At 43.1% G+C, this 26,743-nt stretch overlaps 1 protein-coding gene across 1 annotated transcript; it reads left to right on the top strand.

Moving 5' to 3' along the window:
* TM4SF4 (transmembrane 4 L six family member 4) lies at positions 1-26,743 on the top strand. The gene is made up of 5 exons (XM_043595159.1): positions 1-510; positions 1,476-1,565; positions 12,999-13,135; positions 22,618-22,807; positions 26,513-26,743. The coding sequence occupies exons 1-5, from the start codon at positions 337-339 to the stop codon at positions 26,528-26,530; spliced, it is 609 nt and encodes a 202-aa protein (XP_043451094.1). The 5' UTR covers positions 1-336; the 3' UTR covers positions 26,531-26,743.

Genomic DNA, 26,743 nt, shown 5'->3' with positions numbered 1-26,743 from the left:
TCTTGCCTGTGTTGGTGGATTATTAACAGAGGTTATTGGTCTCCATGGCAAAATTATTGCTCTGCGCATAATCTCATTTATGGAGTGCAGGAAAAAAAAAAGGACTTCAGGTCAGGGAGAATGTATAAATGTCCATCGTCATCAAGGGTGTGCTACATCTGAGAAGCAGAAGCAACTCCAAGGACACAGCTCACAGGCTGATTTGGCTCTCAGCTCCAAAATACGGATTGAATTGGGGACATTTACAAGGACGCTCTGGCTGATAACTTTGAAGAGACCCCGTGAAGGAGGCGCTGAAGAGCCTTGTATCGCAGACCTGTATTGTGCTTCCCCAATATGTGCACGGGGGACTGCGCCAAGTGCCTGGGGGGCACCCTCATCCCCCTCGCCTTGTTTGGCTTCCTGGCTAACATCCTGTTATTCTTCCCTGGAGGAAAAGTGATAGACAATAACGACCACCTTTCTGAAGAGGTCTGGTTTTTCGGAGGAATATTAGGAAGCGGGGTCTTGGTGAGTAGGGAAGCCTTGAAATCCCCCCAGAGAGTTCTGTCGAATCCTTTTAAAAATTGGGTACTTTTGAACAAGAAGATATTTCATTGCTAACAAAAGCCCAAGCGTCGCATGATGAAAAGTCAGTGTCTTAATGATTTCCCTTCTCCATTAGGACCTGACGAGAGCGTGTCCACTAAATTTAATAAGTAATGAATTCCCAAGATTGGGCTGGCAGTTCTCGTGGGTCAATTGAATTCCACGAACCAGACTGAGGGCTGCCAAATTTCTGTATTTAAAAAAATTTTTTTTCAATGTTTATTTAGTTTTGAGAGACAGAAACAGAGCACGAGTGGGGGAGGGGCAGAGAGAGAGGGAGACACAGAATCCGAAGCAGGCTCCAGACTCTGAGCTGTCAGCACAGAGCCAGGCTCAGGGTTCAAACTCACGAACCGCGAGATCATGACCTGAGCCGCCCAGGCGCCCCCTGATTTCTATATGCTAACAAGATAGTGCTGGGGGTTGTAGACACACACTTTCTGGCAAACTGATTGACTGAAAACCACCAAAAGAAGCAGGTGTTGGTGGATTCCTCTTCCACTCATTCACTAATGATACATTTACCCCTTGTTTCCAGTAGAGGATGGGAACCTCCAATTTAGAGAGAGAGAGAGACTAGACTCACTTTTCAAAACGATTGCAGACAAGTTTCTTATCGCTATCCTAACCTACCACGTAAATGGAAACTCAGGATGTCAGGTCCTGAAGTCTTGCCTCACTGAAGCTGCAACTAGGCCTCATGGAAACTAGACAGTAATACTCAGTTAATACTCCATCTACTGCACCAGCCATGCTCTGTAAGTTCTCGCCATACCCTTTTAGCCCCTGAGTCCCGCATCACGGACATAGCTCCACTCACAGCCAGGCAGGCACAGGCTCCCATTTCTCATGTCAGACCCCGTCTGAGGTGCTTCTCTTGCTGACAGATGATTTTCCCTGCGCTGGTGTTCTTGGGCCTGAAGAACAATGACTGCTGTGGATGCTGCGGCAACGAGAGCTGTGGGAAGCGCTTCGCGGTAAGTTAACCCAGAAGGCAGTTGCCAGAATGAGTCCAGGGTGCACTGTCTTCTTGTGCTTGGCATGGTGGGGATGGGGATGCATCACCAGCCCCAGGCAGGACTCTGTAGGCAGCTGGCACATACCTAAATATGGATTTCTTGCTGGTGCAAAATAACAATAATAATGCAATTTTAAACACTAAAAAGCCCCGATACTTATAGGATATGAGTATCATTTTAGATTTTGTAAAGAGGCAGGGATGTCACAGCTAGATAACTGGAGTGGGGCCATGTAAAGAATGCAGGTGCCTGGGTGGCTCAGTCAGTTAGGTATCTGACTCTTGGTTTCGGCTCAGGTGATGATCTCACAGTTCATGGGATCAAGCCCTGAGACAGGCTCCATGCTGACAACGTGGAGAGTGCTTGGGATTCTTTCTCTCCCTCTCTCTGCACCCCCCCCCCAAAATAAATGAATAGACTTATAAAAAAAAAAAAAGAATGGCAGGCATGGAAGGCAGGAATGGGGGCTGTAAGTCTCCCCTCTGCCACTGAGAGGCCTGAGACCGTGGGCGAGTCTTTTCCCTTCTCTGGCCTGCATTGTCTCATCTGTAAAGGGAGTTAGGGCAGCATAAGGGCTGATAACAGCCCCTCCCCAACAGCCCTCTAAATTCCCCATCTACACCGCTGCCAGTTTCACTGCCTCCGTGCCCAGTACTTCCCCACTTTCACCCAGACGTTGTTGACTCAGGACTTCTGTTTCCTTTCTTGTTTCGTGCAGTCAAGCATCTTTCAGTAGGTGAGCTAGAGAGATTAGGCATCACCACTCCAGCCTGGGAAGTGGGGTTGGGTCCCATCCCTGCACCTGGACGAGTCACTGTGCTGCCCTCTGCCTCCCTCTGCTCATCTGTATAATTAAGATGTTGAACTAGATCAGAGTTTCCCAAGTATGGGACAGGCTCTGCTGGCAGTCAGGTGGGCTGTATCTTTCAATAGCATAGAAAGTTATTCCCTTGTCAATTCTCCTTCAGTCCTGTTGATTTTATCAAGAGAATATTCAATTTTGATTGGAAAGAGGTCTTTGCCATCCCAAACCCTCATAATCCCCCTTTTTAACAAAGGGAGAACAAACGGGCGCCTGGGTGGCTCAGTCAGTTAAGCGTCTGATTCTTGACTTCGGCTCAGGTCATGATCTCACAGTTCGTGATATCTAGCCCCACATCAGGCTCTGCGCTGACAGTGCAGAGCCTGCTTGAGATTCTCTCTCTCTGCCCCTCCCCCACTCTCTTTCATGCACACTTCCTCTTTCTCTCAAGATAAACAAATAAACTTTAAAAAACAAAAAACAAAGGGGGAATAAGTTTCAGGCTCCAGGAACACAAGCAACAAGAACTAAAAGTTCAAAACCACTGCACTGTCTTTGCTAATGATTCTAGCTCTTCACTCCTAGTGGTGATATAAATGAATGCAACAGAGAGTTGTCTTAAAGAAAAATATTAAGAGCACACGGGTACACTGATGGCAAAAACAAAGAAGGTCAAACTGGAATTACCGGCTGGCTGATGAGTCAGGACGGTTCCTGCCCTCGTTGCCCCCCTGAAGTTCAACTGTCCTTCTAACAGGCTCATGAACCCCAAATGATGAATTACTCAAGCTTAACTTAACTTCTTAAAGGAAAAGGTATAGCTATCTGTTCCCAAATAGAATCTTTTCTAACATTTCTTCCCCATCACTATTTTCTCTTTTATTTAATAAAAAAATATTCACTGAGCACATATGAAGGGCTGAGGCTGGTATACTGTGCATACAGTTACGGTTTTCTGCGTGCAAAGATCATTCAAAGAGAATGCTCTTACCTTCTAAACACCATCATGAGTCCCAAGTAAGCACTGATCATTTTTTTGGCATTGATTATTATAACATTTAAAATCATCATTTACAAAGAGATGTAAACATTAACCATGATTTATTTGCTATAGTTGCATAACATGTGTTTTACACGTGTATATTTTTATATAATTAATTATAAGGGAAATGAAGAATTATGTAACTCATTTGCTCTTTGAATGTAATCCTGTTACACCTTGTGGATTTTTGGAGAATAAGCTAAAGATGAGAATTTGAAAAAGAACGGGCAATTAAGAAACTGGATGAAAATTAAAAAAGAGTCATTGCTTAGAAACCTAACAGCTCATTCTCTGGTACTGAGTAGAAGGCTGAAGATTACCCAGTATCAAAACAAGGGTTTTGTTTACTTTTTGTTTTTAGGTTTATATATAACCACAGTGAAAAGTGAAATAATATTCAAAGTATTGTGCGAACGTTGTTTTTCAAATAGACTTAAACGAAGTCCAAAAGAATGGGAGAAAAGTCATATTTTTACAAGCACAGTTGCATTAATAAAATCTGAAACATTTGGTCTGCCCAATTCAGGCTGTCTGTCTGAGCTCCCCAACCGACTCCCCCACCCACGAAGGATCTGCCCTTGGTGTGGGTTGAGGATGACTCCTCCAAATGACTGGCCGATAGTCCACAAGGGCAGCGCCCAGCAAAGGACCAGCTCTGCCAGACTGTCAGCCAAGACAACCAGCCACGGCCACCCTGGACCAGGGATGCAGGGACAGCCACCCTCTAGGTGGCCAGCAAAATTTCTTTCCTTTTCTTTTTTTTTTTTTTTTTCTTTTGTTTTGGTCCTTAATCAGTTGCCAGCTTTTGAAAATAGAGATATTACAGAAGTATTTAGATATCCTACTTCTTTTTCAAAAAATAAAAAGATGAATGAACCTGATACTTGTGGGCCTGCATTTTGACACAATGATGGCCTACAGTGGGCATGGCGGAGTGTTTCCTATAGGGTCCTCCAAGGGTTCTTGAGTTCATGCCTCTGTTTCAGAGCTCTGTTTCCTTCATGTTCTCAGGCTCTGGAGCACCAAGCAATAATCATTTTTAAAGAAAGGAATCTAAAACATTTTTTCAGACAAAAAGGAAAAGGCTGCAGCATACTTTGATTAGTACTATAATGCTGAAGATTCAAATTATTTTTCCAAAGGCTCACAGCATTCCCCTCCAGATGTTTAAGGGACACTAGGCTTCTGCAGAACACTGTTTAAGAAATCCAGCTAGGTACAAAGTCCTATGAGATGGAAACAAATTAGGCCAAGGGCTATGGCGCTAAATCCTGTCGCTGTTTCCACAGTCTTGCTCTCATTTGTTTCCTGGCCTCTCTGCCCTCTCTTCCTTGCTAAAGTCTTTCTGGAATACTTTTCAGAAGTCACTGCATCATTCTCTTCCCCTTCCCTGGCTGTAAAACCAGGATAATCAATAGATAGTAGAAGCAGGATATGGTGGTTGTACAGATAAAGCAAGACAATGAGCTGGAAAAAATCTTGAGATCACCTAACCAATATTTCATGGTGAAACTAGAAAATGGAGGCCAGCTCTCCTCTGAGGCCGAGCAAACTTGAAGCCCAGACTTGGGGGCTGCACTCTTTTAAATAAATTAAGCTGTGGCTTAATTCAATCGGTGAAGCCTCTGACTTTGGCTCGGGTCATGATCTCACAGTTTGTGAGTTCAAGCTCCTTTTTGGGCTCTGTGCTGACAGCTCAGAGCCTGGAGCCTGCTTCGGATTCTGTGTCTCCCTCTCTCTCTACCCCTCCCCCTCCCACTTGCACTCTGTATCTTTGTCTTTCAAGAATAAATATTAAAAAAAATTTTTTTTAATAAATTAAGTTGAGAAAAGTGAGCCCTAGGGCAAAAACTATGAGAGGAAGGTGGCTTCTGAGGTGGGCTCTGAAAACCCAGATGGGGGATTTATTTTTGGGTCTCCACCCCCTTCCTCCCCTACAAGAGGTTCTCAGTGGCCTCCCAGCACTTTATCTGTGGCTGGTCAGGGTCTCCGGCACACTAATCCTTTAAAAAAAAAAAAAAAAAAAGATCTCTCAGAGTCCCTAGGATCTCTTTTAATTTCATCCACTCATTCATGTTAAGTCTGTGCTTTAATAACAGCCTTTTGGGGACGCCTGGGTGGCTCAGTCGGTTAAGTGTCCGACTTCGGCTCAGGTCACGATCTCGCGGTCGGTGAGTTCGAGCCCTGCGTCGGGCTCTGTGCTGACAGCTCAGAGCATGGAGCCTGTTTCAGATTCTGTGTCTCCCTCTCTCTCTGACCCTCCCCCGTTCATGCTCTGTCTCTCTCTGTCTCAAAAATAAATAAACGTTAAAAAAAAAAAAAAAAACAGGTCTTTTGAAGACCTTGGCCTGGGGCGCCTGGGTGGCTCAGTTGGTTAAGCGTCCAACTTCAGCTCAGGTCACGATCTCGCGGTCCGTGGGTTCAAGCCCCACATCGGGCTCTGTGCTGATGGCTCAGAGCCTGGAGCCTGCTTCGGATTCTGTGTCTCCCTCTCTCTCTGCCCCTCCCCCGCTCATGCTCTGTCTCTCTCTGTCTCAAAAATAAACATTAAAAAAAACTGATATTTGAAGACCTTGGCCTTGACTCAAAGGAGTATCTAATAATGGGACTGAAGGGTAGATTGATAAAGGAGATATTAGGGGCAGGCCAACATTTCAGCATCCTCAACTCGTATCAGGTAGATAAAGGCCCACCCCACCCACAGGCAGGGCCAGATGGTTGACTGACGTTTCTCCAGGGAGGATCTTGATCACTTCTGCAATCAGTCGATTCAACGTGGAGTCAGCACTTCTGCAGTGCCTGGCTCACCAGTGCCCCCTAGGGACACCTCCTGTGTGAGCACTTCTGAAGGGAACATTTCCTGAGGCCAAAAGCACTGACTCTTTTACATCTGCATTCTTTGGTGTGACAGCCAGTGTGAGGGGAATTTAAGAAAGACAGTTCTTTTGGGGCGCCTGGGTGGCTCAGTCCGTTGAGCGGCCAACTTCGGCTCAGGTCATTATTTCACAGCTCATGGGATCGAACCCCGCGTCGGGCTCTGTGCTGACAGGTCAGAACCTGGAGCCTGCTTCTGATTCTGTGTCTCCCTCTCTCTCTGCCCCTTCCCCACTCACGCTCTGTCTCTCTCTCTCTCTCTCTCTCTCTCAAAAATAAATAAACATTTAAAAAATTGTAAAAAAAGACAGTTCTTTTGAAAAAATAGATTATCTTGAAAGAAGAAATAAAATATGAAGAATATCTTGAAAGAAGAAATAAAAAACTAAATGTTTTTTATGCTTCAAAATCCTCTGCTGTGAAAGGGATAATGCACACATGTCCCTTCGTAAGGACACTACAAGGATGGGGGAAGATGTTGCAAGCATCCGTGTGCCCAGGAGGGGAGAGGAGCAGCAGGTGGCTGGGTAGTGAGGACACAAATGGTTGCTGAATGAGTGAAGCAAATGAATGCTCAGGAGGGATTTCAGGTGATTCCTATACTTTATCAGGCTGAATTCTCACACCAACTCTTTGAGTTAGGCATTAAACCCCCCGTTTCATAACTAAGGAAACAGAGGTGCGTTCAAGTTAAGTTTCTGCTCACCACACTCCACCCCGCCAGCCCTCCCCCACTTCCCAAGTGTGGCGAAGCAGAAAACACAGAACGTTAACATCCTAAAGGGGAAAAAATGCATCAGGTCATCTCTATATATCTCAGAATAATTGTTAAGGAGGAACCTTCACGCCCATCAGAGATGTTTCCGCAACACGTTGCTACTACTCAAGTCTCTAAACGCTATGTCCCCAAGCCACCCATTTTCCTCTTCCCTTCCCAGGCCCCAGTGGTTCCTCCATCGGGTTCAGCCAACCTAGGTACACAACTGGCCAAGAACACACCATGGGCAGCGGCAGAGCTGGGGTCCAATCCCATGTCCTCTGCCTCCAGAGCCTGCCGGAGAGGAAGGTTTTAAAGCTGACAGACGGTGAATTCGAGGGCATTTCATTATAGGGCATGTTTATCTTCTTTTTCAAGGGAAGTGTTTACAGCATATACTTAAACACATTTCTTTAACAATGTGAACAGAACGTGCATTCTGAGAGTTGGCCTGTTATTTTTCTGCCGAGCGTGATGCTCTCGGTATTTGTGGAAAGTAAAGTGTGCCAGGATATGATAATAAAAACATTACAATATAATAATGACATTTATCAAGTGCTTATTAATGTCATAGGAAATAATCCAAAACTCAGAAGTAGGCAAAAGAGGGGCGCCTGGGTGGCTCAGTCGATTGACCATCCAACTTCGGCTCAGGTCATGATCTCACGGTTCCTGAGTTCGAGCCCCGTGTCAGGCTATGTGCTGACAGCTCAGAGCCTGGAGCCTGCTTCGGATTCTGTGTCTCCCTCTCTCTCTGTGCCCCTCCCACACTTATGCTCCCACGTGCTCTCTCGCTCTCCCCCCCCCCCCCCGTCAAAAAATAAATAAATAAACTTTAAAAAAAGAGAAGTAGGACAAAAAAGATTTCTAGGTATCCTATCAGTGAAGTACTGGGCATTATCTAACAGCCTACCCCACTTGGAGCTTATCTGATCCTGTGGACATGTGTACTTTTGATTTCCTATTTACTATCAATTAGCCTATCTTTCATAATGATCTCCCTGAGCAGGTACTTATTTTTGAGCCTTATCTTATGGAAGAGGAAATGGAGGTCTTAGAAAGACTAACTTCCCAAGGTCATAAAGGAGAGAACCAAGACTCAGACCCAAATCAATATGTCTGTAACCCACGCCCTTGACCACTGCACAGTGGTGCCTCTCTTTACTATTTATTCATTTTGACTAGGGAAAGCACTGCCATAGGACAAAACCTACAAAGGGAGCCTCACATTCCTGACTCAAAAGTCTGGCAGCTCCTCTCTCTAGAGGTTACCTCTGTTCCCAATTTTGTGTCTCCTTCCATAGATTTTTCCAGGCCTTTTGCCTATTTTTTAAAAATGTTTATTTATTTATTTTGAGTGAAAGAGAGAGACCACACGTGCGTGAGCAGGTGGGGGCAAGAGAGGGAGAGAGAGAATCCCAGGCAGGCTCCACACTTAGCACAGAGCCAAACACAGGGCTGGGCTAGATCTTGCGACCATGAGATCATGACCTGAGCTCAGATCAAAGATCAAGAGTCCAACCAACATTTAACCAACTGAGCCACCCAAGTACCCCCACCGTGCCTGTTTACTTTAACAACAATTTAGAATGTCTACCCTCGTGTATTCAACTTGAGCTCAATAACTTTTCTTTTAATGTGAAAAATTTTTTACCATGAAACCCATGATATAGTTATCTTTAACATAACTAAAAGTTAGTGGTTTTAAGACTGATAATATGTCTGAGTAGTGAGTTTGATAATTTTTTAAAGACTTCTGAATGCGAAATTATTTAAAGCAAAGGGACATAAAGTATACCCTGCTTTGGGGCACCTGGGTGGCTAAGTCAGTTAAGCATCCGACTCCTGATTTCAGCTCAGGTCATGATCTCACAGTTCGTGAGTTCAAGCCTCGAATTGGACTCTGTGTTGATGGTGCAGAAGCCTGCTTGGAATTCTCTCTCTCCCTCTCTGCTTCTCCCCCACTCATGCTCGCTCTCTGTCTCTCCCTCTCCCTCAAAATAAAGAGACTTTAAATTTATTTTTTATTTTTTATTTTTAAAGTTAAAAAAAAAGTATACCTTGCTTCATATGGTTCATCCATTTTGGAAAACTGATGAAAAATCAGTTTGGGTCGTTTCTTTATTTTAACAGGAAGTGTTTCAAATTTGGATACAAAATCAGACCATGCCACCAGTAGATTTCTGAGGTTGTAACCTGATGCTGCATTTTCTTCAGATAGTTTTATCAAGAAGTAAAATATTATTGATTCAGTTGGGAGTCACTGTGCTCCTCCTCTCTTCTATCATATTTCCCTCCTCCCTAAGAGTACCCATAATCATAAATTCAGTGCACACTATATCCATATGTCTTTTAAACTTTTGCTACCAAAGATCAATTTTTCAAATATTCTAGACTATACTGTCCAATATAGGACAGCCATTGTTCACATGGGGTTATTGAGCAGTGGAATGTGGCTGATCTAAATTAAGGTGTAGCATACGTATAAAATACACACCAGATTCCACAGAATTACTACAAAAACTGTAAAGTATCTCATTAGTAATTTTCATATTGATTATAGGTTGAAATAATAGTTTTTTGAATATGTTGAGTTAAAGAGAACATATTATTAACATTATTCTCACTGGTGGTTTTTTTTTTTGTTTGTCTTGGTTTGTTTTTGCTTTTAGTTTTTAAATGGTAGTTACTGGAAAGTGTTAAATTGCATACGTGGCTCTCATTTCAATTCACTGGACAGTACTGGTATAGAGGTGCTTACGATGGAGACTGCTTGCAAAGAGAAATACCATCTAACTGATATTTTTTACTAACCTGGTTTTTCATTTACTCAGACTTGCCTAACATGAAGAACGTGTGCATTTGTACTCACTTTCTGCATCTTTAAATATTTGCCTGCTAAAATGTTCCAGGAGTGCTAATCTAAAATCCTTTACTCAGCTCACACAGCAGGAATAGCGAGTCAGACTTCTCTCACTACTCAGCAGATGTTGAAACCCTGGGTTGTTTTAGTTCAACCCTGGATTAAATGAGATAAGGCATCTAAGGTTCTCACTGAATGGAGCTATTTTTATTAGCTAAAAGGCGAGATGATTGCATTAAATGGTTTTTGGGATCTTTTGTACAAACATTAATTATAAGCGTATTTAACCATTGATTTAGTGGAAATCCTGGCTTTTGAAGACTTTTAACCAGTTTTAAGATACCTTTAAGAGACCTTTTCTTCACAGAATCTGCTTTTCATTGAGACAACCCAATCCATCACAAAGAACTGTACTGTCAACAAATGTTTTCAGACCATTCAGAGCCTGACTCTGAAATGAAAAAAGGTAACATGAGAAGAAACTGCCCTGAGCACAAGTTTTTAATTGCTGTACTAGAATGTTCTGGCCATTCCTAGAGTTACATCAGCTGTGTCTAACTGACCAGCAATTTTGTTGGAACATGGAGGTGGCCCAGAGACAGAGAACTAGGCAGATAAACTGTCACTAAGAATTGAAGCAGCATTTTCCAAAAGGTGTTCTTGTAAGAACTCACGGAAAAAAAGTTATAGGTTCCAATGAGACCAGGAAACTCTGCAAATCACCATATACACCCAAATATAAGGCAAAACTGAATATCAAACCATCTTTTATTTTTCCATAAAGAAGTTTTTTAAAAAGCTCTTTGAGGGGTGGCTGGGTGGCTCAGTTGGTTGAGTATCTGACTTCAGCTCAGATCATGATCACACAGTTTGTGGGTTCAAGCCCTGCTGACAGCTCAGAGCCTGGAGCCTGCTTCAGATTCTGTGTCCCCCTCTCTCTCTGTTCCTCTCCCGCTCAGGCTCACTCTCTCTCTCTCTCCCTCTCTCTCTAAGTAAATAAACATAAAAAAAAATTTTTTTAAGCTCTTCGACTGACATTAATATACAAACTTTGAATGATGGGCACACATTTTAATCACATTCTATAAAATTTTAATACATTGATTTTGAAAGAAGTCTTTCCCCCACTCATTTATTTTTAAATGTATTATTGCTTTTTTGACACCAGGTCTTTGCTACTACTAAAGATACCTTTTGAGCCAACAAGAGTTTCCCACAGCACATCTTCCCTTCCATTTAAGTTTGGATACAACATTTTTGTAGCCATGTATGATGCTGTCAGGGGAAAATTCACTCAGTCACCAATAGCAATTCACGTCAGACAAAGACAGTATTTGAACACCTCTCTTTCAGGTGTATGTTAACCATCCCCACAACTGTCAACACTACGTATGCTCATTTAGAATGCCCTTTAAAAGGTTTGTTAACTGTAACATTCAGAACTAGAAATTGTGAGGCCAACCTTCCTAGAATAATTAATACATCAGTGTTCAGGAAAAAAAATTGTTTTTCTCTCCCCCAGAAAAACATTTTTATACAATTCTCTCAGCTAACATTACTTGGGTTGTTTCTGACCGATGTCTTCCCCCATGCGGTACTTGGTTGTTCAAAATAAAGTATTTGAGAAAGTGCCCTATTGTCTGATAGACAAAATAAGGACTCAACTCTGAGGCAATTTCCTCACTTATCAGTGATAACTTGGGAGCTAATAATTTTGCTTATATTCCAGCATACATAGTATATCCCCTTCTTGGAGGTACACTGACTTCAGCGTATCACAAAGATTTTTAGAAGTAAAACAGGAGTGAAGCCTATTTAACTTCATATAATCCAGAAATCTCCAAAATTGGAGATATCCTTTGGATATCCTTTGGAAAAGAGATGGCCTGTTCTAACTTGATAAACTGAACAAAATTTTCATTTACTTCTTACCTAGATTATGTTCAGTAATGTTACTAATGGTGAGAATGGATTTTGGCTACCCTAGACACAAAACTCAAAGGGAAAATGTCAAATAATGAGTAACACGAAACCATAGTCTTCGAAAACATCCAACAAGTAGTTATTTGGTGCCTTTGAAAAGGTGGGAAGAAGAAAAACCAAATACATGATGGCCAGGGTAAAGCAATGTCCTACCTATCTTCAAATAACTCATTGTCCATGATGGCAAGGAGCTTATGTTCTGGTTGGGGAAGACGGACACAAAAAGCTATGCATAAATGTCTTGTGGGCACTGTGCCATGACAGAAGTTTATATAGTCCAGGGTACTGGGGTAAGAGATGAAAGAGAGGATGGTTAGTTTGACATAGGAAGTCAGATAAGACTTTATAAGGCACATGGGGCAGAGGTCAGTCTTGGAAAGTTGCACCAAAAATACGTTCACATATGATATGAAAACAAATACTCCATTATTTGTTAAAGTGGAACTCCATTATTACATAGATTCCAATTGTCCAGGCACTATCAGGTCCTCTCCACCCCCAAACCCATCCCTGCCCCGCCCCCTGCCCAAAGATATTCTGTGATAAGATTGTTAGTAATACACGGAAGGGAGAAGGGGAGCCCCTGACATTTAACTTAAGTTGTCATGTCTACCTTTCACAACAGACCTTGTAGGCAGGCCTTATCACGCCCATTTCATGCCAACTAGGCACCCCAGACCAGAAGACTTTTAAGATCACTTCCAATTCTAAGATTCTTTGATTCTGTAATAGACAGCCTTTCATATTAGTCCTGAGAAAGAGAGAGATCAGGAGGAGATTCTATTCTTAACAAGGTTAAAAACCATGGTTCAAAGGTATCAACCATAACTAGCACTTCAATCATCAATGAATAGTAAAGAAAGATATGGGAATGGGGGAGAAGAAGGGGAAAAAAGATACCAAAATTCATTCTAGGAGACACCACAGGTCCCACCTACTGTGAAGACTGGCTCTTACCCCATAACTTCCCTGGAGACACTATGCTCAACGACAGACTGGTTGGTTAGGTGTGCTGAGGGTAACCTCTGGAACACCTTAAGAACCCACCTGTCTCTCTCCTTCTCTTTCAGATGTTCACCTCCACAATATTTGCTGTGATTGGATTCTTGGGTGCTGGATACTCATTTGTCATCTCAGCCATCTCCATCAACAGGGGTCCTAAATGTCTCATGGACAATAGCACGTGGGGCTACCCCTTCCACGATGGGTAAGGTGCACCCTGTGATGTCCACGTGTCCCCACAAGGCAGGTAAATGGCCCAAGGGAGACCCTGCATCGGTCCTGTCACCTTCATTTGACTAGTGTCAGGCATGTTGCTCCTCTGAAGCAGAGCTGGAGAGGGGGTGGAGTGAAGTTGCCCAAGATCTCACTCTAATTGCTCTTTCTTTCTTTTTTTTTTTTAATGTTTATTTGGTTTTGAGAGAAAGAGAGAGACAGAGAGGGACAGAGTGTGAGAAGGGAAGAGGCAAAGAGAGAGACACAGAATCAGAAGCAGGCTCTAGGCTCTGAGCTGTTAGCACAGAGCCTGATGCGGGGCTCGAACCCACGAACCATGAGATCATGACCTGAGCCAAAGTTGGATGCTTAACCAGTTGAGCCACCCAGGGGCCCTTTTAATTGCTCTTTTGACAGACACCAGGAGAAATAACCAAGAGGGGGTGCTTCAGCTGGCCTGAGTGTCATTACTGACACCCCAACATTTATGAGCAGCGACATGAGGCAACTAATAATATTAGTTAACAGAAAGTGGTGGCTTCCATTGAAAATCTTATAATAGAAAACGAGAATGATTACTCACTAACAGGGCTCAAAGGCTCCCTAGATCGTCTATGAGTAGACTATCTTTTAAGGTGCAAATTTATGGAAAATGACATTGAGAATATTGTAGATTCTTCACAAGACTTAATATTAATAGAACTGGTTAAAATAACACTGCATGTTGTCATGGAACTCTGTAGCTGATAAAGTACTCCCCCCCCCCCCAACAAATTTATAATTTAATCCCCACAACAACCGCAAGCGGTAGTTATACCCTGCCAAGGCAGGCTTAATAATTTTGGCTTGCTCAAAGTCGCACAGCTGGTTACGGGCAGAGGCAGGGCTCAAACTCCTATCTTCCAACTTTTGAGTTCTAGTATCTTTAAAAAAAAAAAAATTTCTTTGAAGTTTGTTTATTTTTGAGGGAGACAGAACGTGATCTGGAGAGGGGCAAACACAGAATCTAAAGCTGGTTCCAGGCTCAAACTCACGAATCGTGAGATCATGACCTGAGCTGAAGTCAGACACTTAACCGGCTAAGCCACCCAGGCGCCCTTGAGTTCTAGTGTCTTTAGACTACACACCCTTCTGCCCATAGACTATACCGTGCACCACAGTAGACACGGGCATGTGTCTGTTCAAACTTAAATTCATTCAAATGAAATAAAGTTAAAATTCCTCAATCACACTATCAGTATTTCAAGTATCAGCAGCCACATGTGTCTAGTTGCAACTGCATTGACCCTTACCGATAAAGGACATTACCACTGTCACAGACAGTCTATGAGACAGTGCTGCACCAGCCTCTGACCTCCAGGAGGGCTTGGGCCATTTCTGCTTTGTTCATTACCACCTGGCACAGTGACTGACACATCTAGGTGGTCAGGAAATGTGGTTGTGAGGTGCCCCTACACTGGACGATGGGACCGTGCCTAAAGAAATCTGTAGGACAACAATTATTAACTCTACACGTGAACTTCAAAAGCAGGCTTTAGATGAGGAGACAGAGGGCACTGGTTCTGTTATGATACAGCTCACAAGAGTTTCATGTAAAGTATCATCCCTACTTCTAAAGTTAAACAGGAGGGGGCGCCTGGGTAGCTCAGTCGGTTAAGCGTCCGACTTCGGCTCAGGTCGTGATCTCGCGGTCCGTGGGTTCGAGCCCCGCGTCGGGCTCTGTGCTGACAGCTCAGAGCCTGGAGCCTGCTTCAGATTCTGTGTCTCGCTCTCTCTCTGACCCTCTCCCATTCATGCTCTGAAATAAATAAACATTAAAAAAAAATTTAAAAAAAAAGTTAAACAGGAGTACAGGCCTCTAGTATCCCCATCACATGCAGGGATTCCCAAAGGCAATGGTTGTACTGTGCCCCCTTACCTTGCAGAGGACTGCTGGGGCCCCGCTGCCGTGGGGTTAGCCTACATGAGCATAGAAATCAGACAGCAGATCCATTTCCTGAGGTTCTTCCCCTGAGAGTTTATGAAACTACAGATTACGTCTCCTTCTAAGGACCCTTCTCCTATTATTTCCATCAACAACAGAAGCGCAGTATTAAACATGCTTTTGTATTTACTGTTATGTGAATGATACCACCCTTGACAAACTCAAAATCAATTAGAATAAATCTATGTCCAAAACAAAGGACGGAGAAAGGAAACACAACACTTGCCCAGTAACGCCCGAAGGCAGTACAATAGCGTTAGAGCCTAACACCCTCCCTGGCACACCCGCTCCCTGCTTGGGATGGAATGGGATCCATGCCCAAGGTCAGGAGAGTGACAGCTGGTCTGTGGGCCACTACAGGAAATGCCAGCGTGGGGGAAGGACAGGAAACAACTTTTCAAAGTCCTCTGTCCTTTTGGTGAAGCAAGTTTTCATGCACATTATAGCCCTTTACTGCACGTTACTCCGTGATAGATGCTTTCACACATGGCATCGGGTCTTCTCACAACAACTAACCCATTCATTAACTTGTATCAGATCAGAGAGGTTTAATAGTACAAACAGAACAGAATAAACTTTGCAGGCAAGCAGGCACATTTCAGAATTCTCCACCCTCCTCTGTTCACGGTAAGGCTTTGATAATTCTTTGACAGGAGAGAGGTTTGAGTGCCACCATGTCTGCATAGTGGCTTCAAACTATCATGGGATCAAATATCGCTGTGTAGGGGTTTATTACAAAACCATGTAGCCTACGCTTTCCAGGTGACCGATAGGCTATTTAAGAGTGATTTTGACTATTTCTGGTTTTGTTTTGTTTTGTTCTCCTCACGCCCTGACTTTGGAATTTAATCCCACAGAAGGTGCAAGTCCTCTCTCTGTACAAGGCGTAAAATATGCCAAGATTGGCACAGGATAAGGCTCTCAGGAGGGGGGGGATCTAGGTGGAATGTGTCACATGGCATCCTCTCTGCCACCTGGCAGGCTCCTGTCAGCATTCCATTGTCTCCTACATCCTGTGTCCTATCTTCTCAGGCAAGAACTCACATTCCTTTATGACCTTATCTCCCACAGCAGCTCCAACCCTTCCCTCGGACTGCAGGGGCTCAGCTTGAATTTTTATAAGAGTAATCGAACCTCGGTTGCTTGGTGTTTTTCCGTTAACAAAGTGCTTTCACCCACATGTTTCATTTGATCCTGACAGAAAACTTGTGGGATTATTAACTCTCCTTCAGAGGGAAGATAGCTGAGGCCCAGAGAGGACAAGTGACTTGCCCAAAGAAATGAAATGGTCTTTCATATTCTTTTTCTTTCTTTCTTTTCTTTCTTTCTTTTCTTTCTTTTCTTTCTTTCTTTCTTTCTTTCTTTCTTTCTTTCTTTCTTTCTGTCTTTCTTTTTCTTTCTTTTTTTCCTTTTCTTTCTTTCTCTTTCTTTCTTTTTCTTTCTTTCTTTCTGTTTCTTTTCTTTTTCTTTCTTTCTTTCTTTTCCTTCCTTCCTTCCTTCCTTCCTTCCTTCCTTCCTTCCTTCCTTTCTTCTGTTATTTCGAGAGAGAGAGAACCAGCAAGGGAGGGGCAGAGAGAGAGGGGGACAGAGGATCCAAAGTGGGCTCTGTGCTGACAGCCAAGAACCCACTGCGGGGCTCAAACTCACGAACTGAGAGATCATGACCTGGGCCAAAGATGGACACTCAACCAACTGAGCCACCCAGGCACCCCATAAATGCTGTTTCCTAATGACTGAAGCTCAGATCCATTTTTCAGAGTCTAAGTCACAGTGGCTTTTCTAGAACATAAGTGATATTGGTTTGCACTCTCTACTTTTTGTGTCGATTATAGACTCCGTGTGGCATAGCTCAGGGTCTCTGCTTCCGTGGACTCTTCTTATCCATGGGATCCCAGTGCATAAACACTGACGTGGTTGTCATAGCTACAAATCTAACACATGCACAGTTACTAGTGAGGCGCAAGTATTAATCACTTATATGAGCCTGAAGATAAGGACCTAGGACAGTTGTCACTCTTTCCTTATTACCAAATGGCAGTGGCAGCCACTACCACTGCTTCTTCTCTTTTCTTTTCTTTCTCCCTTCCTTTCTCTCTTTCTTTCTTTCTCATTCCTTCTTTTTTATTTCTTTCCTTTCTTTCCCCCCTCCCCCCCGCCTCTCTCTTTCTCTTTCTTTTCCCTTTCTTCCTCCTACTATTCCTCCTCCTCCTTCTCCTTCTCAGTGTTTAGGGGCTAAATGTTTTTGCACACATTATCTCACTTAATCTTCTTAATAAAACTGAGAATTCTTATCCCTGCAGTAGAAAAATGAAATTCAGAAAGATTAATTTGCCCAGGGCTCCACAGCTAGTAATTAGCAGAAGGAGCATTTGAAAAAGCAAACACACACTTGGCCAGTACCCTACTTTGTGCTGAAGCCTGTCCCAAACGTGAAGCAGACAAGGATGGATGTGGCCCCTGCCCCAGCGAGCGCAGGGCTAGTTAGAGCGACAACACAGGTCACACCCTCACAATGCAGAAAGGGACGAAATGGAGGAGTGCAAGGGAAACTTCTCTGAGGAGGTGACATGGGCTGGTTTGGGGACATGGGCAAAGGTGTGCCTTCCAGATAGGGAAGAGAAGCATATTTCAGGCAGAGAGAAGAGGAGGACTTGAGACAACCATGAAAAGGCCCAACATGCTCAGAGAATATCTGTTTACTGCAAGCCTGAAGCTCGGGGTGAATGTGGGGGAGAGGAACAGAAGGGGACACCACCTGGGGACGTGGTTGACAGGTAGGCCAGAACTTTGGGACCTCAGGGACCAGCAGAGGACTTCAAGCAGGACATGCCACCGCCACCTGGGATTTCTAGGACGATTGTAATGTCAGTGATGTGGAGGATGAAGACATGCTCAGTAAGAAGAGACAAAAGTCGGAGATTGGAGTAATGATCCTGATAAGGTTATCACCAGCGAGGCAGTGGAACTGGGCTCCAAAGGACACAGATTTCAGAGATCTGAGATGGAATCATCAGGATTAGGTGTGAGGAAATAGGGGGCAGGTTATTGAGTTGGACTCCAAGATTTCCAGCTTGGGGCACAAAATTCAGGGCTCCTCAATGCCATAGGAATAGCCTAGGTTGGGTTTGTTTGTTTGTTTGTTTGTTTTTCCCTCAGAAATGTTTGTTGGCAATCTTGTTAAAAGAGCAAAGACAGTTGGGGCGCCTGGGTGGCATAGTCGGTTAAGCATCCGACTTCAGCCAGGTCACGATCTCGCGGTCCGTAAGTTCGAGCCCCGCGTCAGGCTCTGGGCTGATGGCTCAGAGCCTGGAGCCTGTTTCCGATTCTGTGTCTCCCTCTCTCTCTGCCCCTCCCCCGTTCATGCTCTGTCTCTCTCTGTCCCAAAAATAAATAAACGTTGGAAAAAAAAAAAAAGAGCAAAGACAGTTAACTTTCTCTGTCATGAGAACCATACTAAAGAGGCCTCCTAGAAGGAAAAAGAAACCTAGGACATTTTGAGATACACCCTCTTGCCTTCCTTTGAAGTAGGACCTCCTCCCATCCAAGGTCTTCCTTTCTAAGACAATTGGCTACCTCTACCTTGACCCTGAGCTGCTGAAAGGGAAGCAGCTGGCACAAGGCATGGGGACAGCCACAGAAGGGAGAACCAGAGGAAAGGCCAAGGACGATAGCAGTGGGGGAGGGACAAGGGACACGGCCAAGCACAGCACTCCCCCCTCTGGCTGTAACCCTGCCTGCTCCCTGGGGAAGGTGAGGTGTGGCGAGCTCTTTCACACCAAAACACAGAAGTGAGTACAATAAATGTTCTGCCTGGACTTTCGGTTTAGACCATCTGCATTTGTACTTCAGAGATTGCTCATCAGCAAGGAACCCCCTAAGCTACTCTTGAACACATTCCCTAGAGCTGAAAGCCACACTGACCGGGGGATGCGGGCTTGCCCCCCGGGGTTTCCAGCTTTCAGGAAGCACGAAACACTCATGGATGTCAAGCAGCTTCGCTCTTCGCCTGACTGGACTTAGGGACGAGTCACACCCTTGCCACATACCAGTGGGGTCATCGTGGGCAGTGCATTGACCTCTCAGCTCTTCCTCTGTCAGATGGGGTAACAGCATGCTCTGCGTCACAGATTCAGGCAAGAATGAAAGAACGCGATGCACAGAAAGCCTTTGGCACAATTACTGCCACATGCTGTTTGCTAAACATTCAGCCTTATTATTCATTTTTGTGAATATAACTCATTACCGTGAACAGATTACGCATTAGAGCTTTCTGAAACGTTATGCATTCATAATGATTTTGTGATTTAATTCCTATCTTTTCATCCAGTCACATGAAGGCTCAAAGAGACTATTCCCTTTATCATGGTACAGGTAAACCTTAATTGACAAGCTATTATAAATATGTTGTATAAATCAAATGTAATAAATAAATCATATTTCAAATATACCGAAGGGATATAATCACTCAACATAGGGAGTTCGTGTAATGATTAAGAACATTAGCTGCGGAGTCAGACAGACCGAAGGCCAAATCCAGGCACTTCCGTTCACTCGCCTCAACCTCTTAATCTGTGTATATGTTCGTTCGTTCCGTGAGTGTTTTGTGGAGGCTATACTCTATGCAAGGCCTCGTTCAAGTAAAAGAACACCTCCTTGTGGGATTCAGAAAGATGATGTAAAGCACGTGGGCAGGACCAGTACGTGACAGTTGCCGTTATTTATCGATCACTCCCTGTGCTGGAACTGGGGACCGTGTTAGGAGACACGGTCTCTGTCCACATGGGCATACAGCCCTGAAAAGAAAAACAGGAAAATGGACAGACGGTGATAGCACAGGGTCCTAGGTGCTCTTCCAGAGGAAACACAGAAAGCTGGGAGGCACAGAAGGGCTACCCACGTCAGCTGAGGGCAGGAGGAGGATCGGGGAATTTGTCCCAGGGGATGTGACCCCAGAACAAGCCAGGCAGAGTGGGCCAGGCAAAGCATTTGGGAGCCCCTCTTCTTTCCGTCAGCTGTCTCTGTTGTTTTCAAGAGGTGAGTCTCATGAAACCCATGGCTTTCTATACGGATATGGCAGGATTACGACAGCTCAGATGGAAATACCCTTCACAATAATGGGATGCTTTAAAACTCCAGTCAAGTGGATTTAAACTGCCTCAGCTCTCCTTGCTTCACACAATGTGGAAACATGATTTTCTCCACAAAAAATTAGGGCCCACTGTCTCGTGGGGTTGGGGAGTTGGCCACAACAATCATTGCCAACATTTCGGGGAGCCTCAGGCCCTGAGAATCTGGGAGGAGAGAAGAAGGGTCTGGAATGCGTATTTATGGTGGTTTGTGGGGGATGAGGTGGGTGGAACTGAGAGGATTTCTTTCTCCAGGTGCCCAAACTCCACCCTTTCTTCCAAGGCTCCCCCGTGAGCATTTCACCAATTTCGCCACCAGGAGGTGCTGTCATCCCATCTCTGCACAAACTCTTGCAGAGGGAAAAAAACTCAGGATCGCCAATTGCTTCATCTTAGAATCCTTTCTTTATAAAATGTGCCTGGAAAATATTGTGTCTTCACGACTTTCTATAGTCAAGTTTGAAAACTGTAAAGATAGACAGGACTACATCGAAAAATGCGGAACAGAAAGTTGAGTGTTTACGAGTAATTACAATAAAAGGAAGTTTTCCACAATGGTACATAACATACAGTACATGATCTTTGTGAATCTTCACAATTGTGAGGTTGTTCTCAGCCCATTTTATAGATGAAGAACTGATGCTATGGGGGTGGGGGGAAGTAACTTGTATGAGGAATACACAGAGAGTAAGATGTATGCTTGGATTCAAACCCAGGTTCAACTCAATCCAAAATACCAGTCTCTTTCCTTTAGACCACACTGCTCAGGTTAAGTAAAATAATAAAAATACTGGCGTTTACTGAGCACTTACTATATGTTAGGCACTGTCCTAAGCACGTCACTAGTGTTAGTTCAGGTAATTGTCACAACAACCCTACAATTTAATGATACTATTCCCACTTTACAGATAAGAACACAAGTCACACAGTTAATGAGCAGCTATGGAAAAGTGAATCAATGCTCCAAACAATGCAGTGTTTTACTTTTAAATCAAGAGCAAAATGCTCCTTCTTTCCTTTATTCCTTGTGCTCTATTAAAGTCCAGGGTATCTTCCATCATTCCAAAGATTTTTGAAAATCTTAATATGGAATGTATTTAAAATGAGCACTGATGCACTGGGGAATTTGTCAGAAACAGGAGTAGATGTTAATTTAGTAGCCAGAAAGAGTTTCCCATGGAGTCCTTGAAAGGATAGAGGATACATAAAGGCAGAGGTAGAGACCAATTTGTGGCTCTAAGAATGTGAGAAAAAATTATAGTAATCCACAGCATTTATCCACTTTTACTCTTGTTTTTGTCTGAAAGACAATAGGTTTCCCATTTCTCCTTCAAGACACAATGCCCTTTATATTGTAGTAAACTCCTAATATATATATATTTTTATAAAATATTTCAGTTTCTCCTGTTTCAAAATTTTATAAACTATGTATTAAGGCAGCAGATTATTTCTTCCTTTTAATTAATTAAATCTTTTTGCATGCAGAATCCCTACATGTTACCAAAAATACAGTTGAGCAAAATTCGCAATTTGGCTAGAATTAGGCCTTCAAACATTAAGCTCTTCCCTTTAAGTGTCCCTTTGACATGACTGTACTTTACAAGGCCACTAGACTTGACAGATAATTTTGTCAAAAGCCCAAATGGTCCCTAACAACGACTGGCAGGATAATGGCCATGAACATTTGTAAGAGTCTACTCCCAGGGTATCTTCATTTTCCCAGTCCCCTCATAGATACTGGATTTACCCATCCTTTTGGTCCCCTCACAAAAACCACTCTGTCACTTAGTACCTATGCAACCTAGGGGTAAGCCACTTAACCTCTCTGTGCCTCAATGTCCTTATTTGTGAAATGGAAGGTTCCTCATTAGGTTTCTATGAGAAGGGTCTCATAAGGCTTCTATGCGGAAAAAAATGAGTTGATATGTGTACAACATTTAGAGCAGAGTCTGGCACATAGTATATATTTAATAAAAATGTTAGATATTGTTTTTAAAATTATTATTATGGGATAGGTTTCTTTTTTTTATTTTTTCTCTTTTTAAATTTAATAGAGATAGAGTGTGTGTGTGAATGGGGGAGAGGGGCAGAGGGAGATAGAGAATCATAAGCAGGCTCCACGCTCAGCTCAGAGCCCAATGTGGGGCTTGATCCAATGACCCTGGGATCATGACCTGAGCAAACCAAGAACCAGATGCTCAACCAACTGAGCCACCCAGGTGCTCCATTATGGGACATTTCTCTTACGGAGCTTATGTTTGGGATGGAAAGTATTGCAAAAGAAAAATCATTACGGTGTCTTTGTAGCCCAGCGTATTGCATATGTTTTACAAATGTCTCCTGTCTCCTCCATATTTTGGACAGGGATTACCTCAATGATGAGGCGTTATGGAGCAAGTGCCGGCAGCCTGCCGATGTGGTTCCCTGGCATCTGACCCTCTTCTCCATCCTGCTGGTCATAGGCGGGGTCCAGATGCTTCTCTGTGCCATCCAGGTGGTCAACGGCCTCTTGGGGACCCTGTGCGGAGACTGCCAGTGTTGCAGCTGTTGTGGGGTGAGTTGAGGTCCTGGTCCTTTCTCCTTGGCATGCTCAGGTGGCCAGGGTAGGCCACCAGCACTAATGGGGAGAGGGTGGAGACAGCAGTAGCTGCAAAAAACCAGGCTGGAAAGGCCAGGCAGCCCTCTCTACCAGCTCAGGGGAATGGTAACACTGTGTGGCTGACCCAGGCTGACGTGGACCAAAATTCTCAGTCTCAGACCCAGTTGACCACAATCCTGGAGGCAGAGGACTCTAAATACATGTAGAAGTTTACAATAATGTTTATTATTATTTATACGAAGACCCCCAGGAATTGGGCATTTGTCATACACATGTATTGTCAATAACATGTCATGGTCTGGCCCAAAACGTTCTCACTATTCCCTAAATAGATCTAGACAGTGGATGGAAGTTGCCAAGAAATACATGGAACACATGTCAGGGCATTTTCTTTTCCCCGGAAAAGAACAGAACATACCAATGCAAAACCTAACACTGGATGAGATTTCTGATATAGAAGAGAGAAGTGGTTCTCACACAGGGCGGGAAAAAAAGGAAATCACTGAGGATTTAGTCTCCAAGTATGATTATAAATTATCAACAATATAAAAAGTAAAAATAAACGTATGGCCTGCAAGTTGATTATTTCAACTAGTGACCAAACCAGATCAGGCAACTGTTCAGACACACACAGAATTATTTAAAAACACAAACTGACATATGAGGAAAAATTAAACAGAACTTGAGAGTCCCATAATTGAGGAACTATGTAAATAAATATAAACTGTTGACCCATCTATTTAATACAATATTATGTCCAAATTTTATTTTATTCTTTTTTTTTTAGTTTATTTATTTATTTCAAGAGAGAGACAGAACATGCGTGTGGGGGAGGGGCAAAGAGAGAGGGAGAGGGAGAATCCCAAGCCAGCTCCACTGGCTGTCAGCACAGAGCCCCATGTGGGGCTCAAACTCACAGACTGTGAGATCACGACCTGAACCGAAAACAAGAGTCAGATGCTTAACTGACTAAGCCAGTCAGGTGCCCCAGTTATGCCCAAATTTTAAATGTTTCCAATAATTTTCTTTAAATTTCTAACAAGCATTATATGTGCACAGGTCAAAAATTAAGTCTGTGTGTCAGAAACATACAGCGGTATTCAGTTGGAAAGCCTGCCCTGTCTTCTACCTACCCAGTTCCTCTCGGTCTCTACCTGATTTCTTCTATATCCTCTCAGAGTTTCTTCGTTATTGTTTTTATTCACCCTCCCTGAAAAAGATTTTTAAAACTGTAATAATACTGAAAATGCTTATGAGATAGTGTTATTTAAAGAGAGCAAGGTACAGAGGCGCCTGGCTGGTTTGGAAGGGCATGTGACTCTTGATCTTAAAGAATTGTGGGTTCAAGCCCCACCCTGGGTATAGAGATTACTTAAAACTAAAATCTTTAAAAAAAATAAAAATAAAAAAAGCTAGATAAAAAAAGTATACAAATAAACAACCATGTAAATAAGAAAAAAACACTATGAACTGAAAAGAAACCTAGAGGAAATCCAACCCAAATATTAAATGATGGGTAAGAAGGAAATGACTTATTTCCTCCCTTCTAGCTTATATTATTCAAAAAACAGGTTTAACAATCATAAATTTTAAAATATACAAAATATAAATAAAAAGGTCCCCCAAATTAACTGTAAAATGCATGTATTACAAATAAATTTCACTGAGTATTGGGTCTTTTGTTCTGTAAATTTTCAGTTCTATCGTGTAGTATTTAAATTTTTTGGTCTTTAAACACAAATGAGAAGAAAAGAAAACTACCAGTGAGTAATCCATCAAAATGATTTTTATGATAGAAGTGAAGACTATTGAGCATCTAAATCTTATGGGTCATCCAAAATGAATTCATGCTTGCTAAATCATCTTATTTCAAACACTTTCATTATTTCCTTTTCTGACACAGAAGAGAATCATATATTTAATTAGGAAGCAAATTTTCATTGCAAGATTTATTAGAAATATAGCTGCCCTTTACATAGAAAATAGTTGATTAAATTTGAGGATTATCTATAAATTTTAAAAATATGTCTATAGGTGCCAGTACATTGGCTTTTTTCAGTGAGTGTCATCTGTACAAACACTATATTTTAACAATTTTAACAAGTAAATCACTTGATAGTCAAAAGACAGTAGATGGACTCCATAGTTGTCAGTGCATGTGAATCGGAGAATCAGAAGGTGAATATACACCTCCTGAATACCCCTCCCTCCCTTCCTTTCTTCCTTCTTTCTCTCTTCCTTCCTTCCTTCCTTCCTCCCTCCCTTCCTGCCTCTATTCCTTCCTTCCTTTCTTCTTTCCTTCCTTCCTTCCTCCCTTCCCTTCCTTTCTCTTCCTTCTTCTCCAACTTTTTATTTGAAAAACTTCAACTGTACATAAAATTTAAAGGAACAGTAAAATGAACACCTGTATAATTTCACCTAGAGCCACAAACTGTTCATATTTGCTTGCTCTCTCTTTCTGAACCACTGAAAGCCATTTGCAGGCATGAAGAACCTTCACTACCAGATATTTCAGTGCACACGAGAGCTGCATTTTTTAACGATCAGTCTGCTGAGGATTCCTTTCTTGCTGGCAGCTTGCCTCTCGTACAGCTGGTCAGCATCCCCTGCAGCGTCCCGCTGTGGGGGGACTTGGGCTCACGGCCTAGTTCCACAACCTCCTAGCTGAGTGACCCCAGCAAGCTTCCTAACTTCTCAAGTCTTAGTTACCCCAACTGCCTCTTGCCGAGCTTTTACGGAAAGCGTGCAGATCCATCCGTTCAAGCAGAAAGTATTTATTGAGAGATTTCTGAGCCTGGCACAGTCCTTAAATGAGGTAATAGATGGAAACGTGCCTTAAATACAAGCTATGAGATCGGGGTTGAGTGCCAGCTGCGCAGTCTTGGCAAAGTCAGCTGCACGCAACTGTTTCTTTGTCTGCAAAATGCGGTTTTTAAACCTATTTCCTAAGGTTGCTGAGTCTAACACAGGGTGATAAATATGCATCGACATCAACGGCCAGAAGGCTCAGGCCATTGTACTGATTGTTCTTTACTAAGGTATGAAAATTGGTGAGGCAGTGCAGCTTCAAGGAAAGGGGCACAGTCTCTGGGATCAACCTGCCTGGGTTCAAATCCAGGCTCCTCTACTTCTTTGTTGTGGCTTTGGATACTCACTGAAGCTCTCTGCACCTCTTATCAAAAAAAATTTTTAATAACAAACAATGCAGGGGAGCCTGGGTGGCTCAGTCAGTTGAGCGTCCAACTTTGGCTCAGGTCATGATCTTACAGTTCATGGGTTCGAGCCCCGCGTCGGGCTCTGTGCTGACAGCTCGGAGCCTGGAGCCTGCTTCGGATTCTGTGTCTCCCTCTCTCTCTGCCCCTCCCCCGCTCATGCTCGCGCGCTCTCTCTCTCTCTCTCTCTGTGTCTCAAAAATAAACATTTTCAAAAATAATAATAAATGGTACAAAATAAATTGAAGCCTCACCTCTTATAACCTAAAAACAGGTAAGTGACAGATTAAAGCTCTGAAACAGAAAAGTATTGAAAATATTCAATAGGTAACTAATACCAGGTAGGAATAATCAGGATGAAGGTGGGGGGCGGGGGAGGGGAGGAGAAAAGAAAGCAAAAACAAAACAAAAAAAGAATGATGTCATAATTAACTTTTCTACCTTCTAGGGAGATGGACCAGTTTAAATCTCCTTGGTGAGCTGTTCTCACTCGACGGCAGTTGGGACGTTACACTAAACTCATTCTTCTTTCTGGGGTTGGCACTCCCCATCTGCTTCCCTGACAAAGTTTAGGGACAGCGGAAGTATCCTTTCCACTTTCCAAGACAGCTTAGCTCATGGCTTAGCTCAACTTAGATGTTTATGCTATTTTCAAATAAAAAATAGTTTGGCCACTTCA

This window comes from Prionailurus bengalensis, chromosome C2, assembly GCF_016509475.1.
Source record: "Prionailurus bengalensis isolate Pbe53 chromosome C2, Fcat_Pben_1.1_paternal_pri, whole genome shotgun sequence".
Taxonomy (NCBI): Eukaryota; Metazoa; Chordata; class Mammalia; order Carnivora; family Felidae; genus Prionailurus; species Prionailurus bengalensis.
Note: the sequence above shows the minus strand (reverse complement) of the source record. Positions and strands in the feature narration are given on the sequence as shown.